General features: G+C 32.4%; 1 protein-coding gene across 1 annotated transcript; it reads right to left on the reverse strand.

Annotated features, from left to right (window-relative positions):
* Nucleotides 1–3,281: 3,281 nt before the first annotated feature.
* On the reverse strand, nt 3,282–5,978 carry LOC111886605 (transmembrane 9 superfamily member 11). Its single transcript, XM_023882862.3, has 2 exons — nt 5,678–5,978; nt 3,282–5,425 (listed from the first exon to the last, which is right to left on the reverse strand). The coding sequence occupies exon 2, from the start codon at nt 5,412–5,414 to the stop codon at nt 3,441–3,443; it is 1,974 nt and encodes a 657-aa protein (XP_023738630.1). The 5' UTR covers nt 5,415–5,425; nt 5,678–5,978; the 3' UTR covers nt 3,282–3,440.
* Nucleotides 5,979–6,703: the final 725 nt, after the last annotated feature.

A 6,703-nucleotide genomic window follows, 5' to 3' on the forward strand; every position in this document is an offset into this window, starting at 1 on the left:
ATGAATGAAATATACACACATTTTCTATAATGAAATACATTGAACACCCATCAATTCTGTATTGTCAAATAACTCTTACCAACACATTAGATAATTTTTTTTCTATAACACATGTATACTATCTGACTATCAATTTTACTTAAAACAAACACACAAAAATAATTTATAATAAATTTTACTTAAAACAAACACACAAAAATAATTTATAATGTGAAATTTTAAAAGATCATATTATTATTTTTATTATCATATTATTAATTTGATTGAGTAAGATCAATTTAAGTATTTTTAATACTATATAATTAAATATCATAAGTAACAAATAAGTATTTACTTTTTTATTTTAAATGGGTTAACCTAATTATTTAATAGGTTGGGTTAAGAATTACATAAACGGGTCAATCCAATGACAACCCATTTATCTGAAAGGTTGGGTTGAGTTGGAAATATAAACTCATTTAAATAAAAAGGTTGGATTGGGTTGAAATATTCAACCCAATTAATAAATAGGTTGAATCAGAACCCTACACAGATCGACCCATTGCCAGCTCTAGGTACATTTGAGGCAAATCCAGATCCTATTTTGAACTAGTTTTGCCTTTATCCAGAATGTTAATAGGATCCAGGTTGGATTATATTAGATGGGATTTGGAGCCTAAATGGTTATTTAAGTTTTGGTTTTCTTGAAACTTTTTACTGTTTTTCTGTTCAATTTTGTACAATTTTGTAGATATTGAAATGTTGAATCTGAATCAAGATACATCGGTTGCAGCATTCACTGTTAAGAAACCAATGTATATGCTTTTTTTCCATTTTCAGTTTATTTTTCTTACTTTTCTATATGTCGTATGGATCAATTATGCTGCAATCGCTTATTATTTATGTGCAAGAGCATAGAAGGTTTTTTTTTTTTTTTTTTTTTTTTTTTTTTTTTGCAATTTATGCGAATATACTTTATTTCAATTTATATATAAACAAAATTTTTTGACCATATGGTCCATTTCACAATTTTTAAATATGATTTTGTTTGATTAAAAAAAAACTCACTATAATGACCATTAAAGAGATCTTTCTTCAGTTATAGGAATGTACTTTATTTTATTTATATATAAACGATACATTGACATATATGGTCAAATTTTCCATTTAGAACAATGTATTTTCCCTTAATTTGCACAAAATAATTAAAATAACCATGTATGTGCCGCTATGAAATTTTTAGCAATATACTTTTATTTGATTTGCAAAAATCTTTTACATGGCCATTTGTGCGGTTTATAGCATTATAGTTTCATTTGTTTTGAAAATTGTTTAAATGACCATTAAAGGGGCCGTTTTCCCATTTGTACCAATGTTTGAAAGTCGATATCTAGATTTTTTTCACCTTCATTTTTGTAAGACTCAAAGTTTATAATAATTAATAAATCCAACAACGACCCTCCGAAACATGATTGTGTATGGTGAGTTATTACTTACAACTCTTCGATATATATTGGTTATACATATTTCAGTTTGGTACTGTTTACCGATGTGGGTGGTGCCGGTGTCAACCATTTTGGTTTCCTGCCACAAGTACATGGACACTGTAGTTAGGGCCCTTAAGCAGAGGTTGGTAATCCAACCTTTTACGACAATAAATAGCAATGTATTTTTCTTCTTTTACCAATATAGGTAACGTATTATATATTTTACCTCTAATAGCAACCAAAAATTTTCATTATCCACATTTGTTGCAAACTGCAAGTACTATGAACATTGAGTATATTGCTATTTTTGATAAATAAATGCTCCTATTATGCTTTCACGGTAAGAATACAACCATGAAAGTGCAAGTGATTTACTATGCTTTTCTCATATTTAACATCACAATTTTGAAATCAACATAACTGATTTAGTATTTTAATTAAAAAAAAATTAGTTTAAACGATCTATCAATTTTATTAATTTGTTTTGTAAATGGTTATCACATAAAACAAAATAGTATTTTTAACTATAGCAGTTGTTTTAATAATGATAGTTACAGATAAAGATTAAAATTGTTATAATCCTATTTGGGTTTTAATGACCTTCTATTGTGTTAAAACAAACATATATTTTGTAGATAGACTTTCACTTGCTATAACTAAATAAATGTTCCAAAATACAATGCTACAATAGGAACAAATGGAAGCATGTTGCTATTTATTACATTAACACAATTTATTTGCCATTTGCAGGCTGAAGTGTTTTTTTAATCAACGCAAACAAAGAACATTTAAAGGATCAGTTGAGTAGTCGTATGGTCCGGTTAAAGCATGTTGATCTTTTGATCTATGAAAATATTCTCCTTTTAAACATATTGTACTTTAACAATTCATCAATATACTTTACAAAGGAATACCATCCAACCCCCGCAACACGTGTAATCTTTTCTAATTAGTCTTATTTTTAAATAAACGTCCCCAAACTTTTTAAGTTTTTTTTTTCATATTTAATTCCCACAACCCAATTTTACAAATAAATGATCGATATTTGTACTCATGGTCCTAACTAAATTTCAAGTCATTACCAACTTCGAGCATTTTAGCATTTTAGACGGCAACAGCCTTAAAGACCACAAATGGAACTTTTGGAAACTCGCAGAGACGACTTATATCATATGAAAGTTGGACTAAAAGTATTGATTGATATGACCAAATTGTAACACTAACCAATTAATGATTTTAAAGACTATCTAATAAAAAAGCCTTGAGGACTTTAATATGATTAACGCATATATTAACAACAAGAGTATAATTAAAATAAATTCTAATCATAATCAGATTTCAAGTGTTCAACCTGCCTAAAACCTTATTGATTTTTAGGTTCGAGCCAGAGTTTGTATAGTCTAATGCTGGTAGACCCATTTGGGTATCCACAATTTGGGCTTAATAAAAGTTCAATAGGAATGACATTCAAGAGAAATGGCATAATTTGGGCTCAATAAAAGTTCAATAGGAATGATACAATAGAAATGGTAGAGTTTAATATCATTCAACTCTACACATAAAGAAAGTTTAATGGAATTATAGTAGCCCTTTAATTTTTATTAAATAAAAAATCAATTCTAAATGTTTCCCCCCTCCTATTTGGCACTTCATTGGTTCAATTAATTGTGTATTCTCTTAATAAAACAAAGTTTGTCCAGTCTTTCAAAATACGTGATATAAAATAACCTTACAATGTTTGTCCAGTCTTTTAAAATACGTGATATAAATTTCCACAAAGTTTATGTGTCTAATAAAATTGAAACAGTAAATCAATTAAAAAAAACAACGTAATATCAAATATAATAGCCCAAGAAATTCATACAATCGACTAACAAGAAATCCAAGATTACAAAACTACTTAACTAACACCAAAAACAAAACAAAAAACATATTCGCATTTCGCTCGAAATTCATCTAAAATCTTCCCAAATTTCAATCAAGCTTCACCGAAGAGAACAAGTAGTGAACGAACCAAAAAGACGAAAGTAACCCCACAGTCCCGGTTGCAAGCATAATCGCTATAACCATGAACAAGGAGTAACCCAAATAAAGGGTAGCCGAAACGGGCCCACTTAAGCTCTTCAAATCAAACACAAGATAGTTTATCGAATACAAGAAAATGTATAACGCCACCGACCCCGAAGCAAAAAACGACTTCCACCACCACCTCCAATCCTCCACACACAAATGCATGTAAGTCAAAACCAATGACACCTCAGCACACACCACCACAAGAAGAATCAAAACGATGAATAAAAACCCGAACACGTAATAAACCCGACCCATCCAAATGCTCGACATGATGAAGAAAAGCTCGATGAAAAGAGTCCCGAATGGGAGAGTTCCGGCGCCGAGAACGAGGAGCCAAGAAGGGTATTTTTGGGCAGGGATTTCTCGTGGGATTTGATTGGTTCGAACTGGGTATTCGATGTGTGGTGCTTTAGCACCGAAGTATCCACCGACGAGTGTTAATGGAACAGATACGCAAAACCAGAGAAGAATCAAGATGACGAAGAGAGAAAACGGAATTGCTCCGGTGCTATGAGAACCCCAAAGAAGGAAATTTAAGATGAAAAGGATGAAGAACGCGATACCCGGGAAAAAGCAGGCGACTTTCCAGCAAACGGACGCCCATCCTTTCTGGTCGCCGGAGGAAATCGTTCTCCAGAGACGAACGGCGACATATCCGGCTAAGATTCCGAGAACCATGTAGAAGAATAGCATTCCGGTGAGGAGAGTGCCGCGGGACGCCGGGGACATGAACCCTAGGGCTGCGAACAAGATTGTGACCATCGCCATTCCGAGAATCTGAACGCCGTCGCCGACCATTACACAGAGGAGCGCCGGGTAGGTTGGGATGCGAAAGACGTCGCTGACGACAAGTTTCCAACCTGATAACTCTTCGTTCATCTGGGCTTGTGCTTCTTTGTCGAGCTCTTCGTAATGAGTCAAATCCCGGCGAACAGTTCTTAAGAATATCACAAGAACGATTCCCGCCAAGAAAGTGATGACCATTAATGAATTCAGGATTGAAAACCAGTGGACTTTTGCTCCTTCCATTTTCAAATAAGCATCCCATCTTGATGGCCATTTGATATCACTTTCAACGAATGAAACTTCATATGAAAATGCAACGGGTTCGTTTTCCTTTATAGCCATGGTTACAGTGTTGGATTCGCAAGCAATCGTGGAAGGGTACTTTTCGTACATTTTCAAGTTCTTTAAAGACTGGGCATTGTGTTGAACACTACAAGGAGTGACCTCGAATCCGACCACAATATACCCCGGAATGTCTGATTCCGGTGTGTTAACCGATGGAATCACTTCAGCTGCATCCCCTGTCCCCATAACGCTTGCAACATTTGTTTCTTCGTATTTGTGAACAAGAACTGTGAATTTTAAGTGATTGAACACGTAATATGTATCTTGAACTTTGATTCCAAGAGGATACCCTGTCCATCTCACCAAGAAGTTATCCTTTCTAGTGTAACGAATTGCAGGCAAATTGTCGAGGATCACATTGACTTGATACATCTCGTCGATTCTACTTGTTAACAGTTTGAATTCCTCGCTTGATAAGGGTTTTGTTTGACAGAGGAAGATTTCAGTTTGGTTAGCGTGCATTTTGAACTTATAAGGGGAGTTTTCGATTCTATCTCCCATTAGAAGCTCACCGAGATTCTCAGCGCTATCTTTAACACCTTCTGGAGGCTTGCAGAAGGGTAAACTGTAGTAACTAAAAGGGATTTCAGTATCAATTGAAGTCAATGAGTTGACTTTCACAGATAATTGATCGCCTACAACGTATTTGTGAGGGTAGCTACCAGGGAGGTAATATCCATGACCTAATTGAGAGATCACGCAGATCAACAAACTCCAGATCTTGAATTTTTCGAAAATTTTCATTTTCGTCAGATCTGAAAAACCCCAATTCGCAAAATGCTATAATCAGTATAATTTTCAATGTAGATTGCAACATTTCATCGAATTTAGTCATGAATCGTGGTAAGAATCAAGGAAAAACATTACAAATTTACAATATCATCGTGATCGGGGATTGAATAAGCATGAACAAATAATCTAAACGAGAAATTGAAATAACATAAGCACATACACGTTTAGTTTCTATGAATGTGATTGGGAAAGAAATTAGTTTAGATCCAACTGACCTTATGATGATATCTGTTGAATCGAATTGAATTGAGGGAAGGACAGTCGCTTCCCTCTTTGCTGCTACGCCGGCTTGTGGCAGAGATTTGTGGTGGGAGAGATGAAAGAGGGGAAGGAGTTATAGACGACGATTTGTCAATGTGAAATTTCGTCGGTGATCTTGGAGAAAATATTGGGTAAAGGGTCAAACTCAATTACATTGTTTGAAAAATGTGATGTGGATTCTTTAACACACTATTAAAAGTAAAGGCTTTGGATGATTACATGCTACGCATAATGTTTATAGATTCGAAAAAGTTGAAAAGAGCGTGGAAATTCATTTTGTAATACAAGATTTGTACTTTTTGTTGGAGAAGCTCGTGATTTTTTACTTGATATGTAACTAATTATGAATATCTAATAAAATAGGCGGAAAGTTTAATCAATGATAAAAAAAGAAACATAATTATTTTCATAAAATAAACATACTTTATAGAATAATAAAACTTGTGAAATTCATAAATTTCTTGAAACTATATAATTTCTATAAAAAAAATCCATAACCTTCTAAAATATACAGTGATGATGAATTATAAAAAAAAAATCATGTGAGAAAACCATTAACGAAATTATTTTTGTGAAATTATTATAAATAAATATTTAAATTTGCTTATCTTATCATAAAAAATGGTTACAAAACCAGTTTTCTTAATCATTTAAGAAATAACTATACTTGATCTTTTTTCTTGTATGTCATATATATTCGACAATTAGGTTATAACCCGTGGGTACCATGGATGAAAATTTTAAAAACAATTTTAGTTAAATTATAACTTAATTATAAAGAATTGATAATAAAATCTTATTAATTAATAAATGTATATATTTTGTTAGTAATATGATAATGACATAAATATTGGTTGAAAATACAAAAAGACAGTGGTTTGAATGTCTAATTGACATTTTGTATTTGTGGATATACTACAAAATTATAATTTTAAAAAATGCAATATAAATTATAAAGAGAAATTAAATATCTCCTGAAA

Source organism: Lactuca sativa, chromosome 5 (assembly GCF_002870075.4).
Source record: "Lactuca sativa cultivar Salinas chromosome 5, Lsat_Salinas_v11, whole genome shotgun sequence".
NCBI classification, from domain to species: Eukaryota; Viridiplantae; Streptophyta; class Magnoliopsida; order Asterales; family Asteraceae; genus Lactuca; species Lactuca sativa.

Bases quoted from the DNA above. Each gene is read 5' to 3' on its own strand.
- LOC111886605 (XM_023882862.3), bottom strand. From the start codon at position 5,414: ATGAAAATTTTCGAAAAATTCAAGATCTGGAGTTTGTTGATCTGCGTG.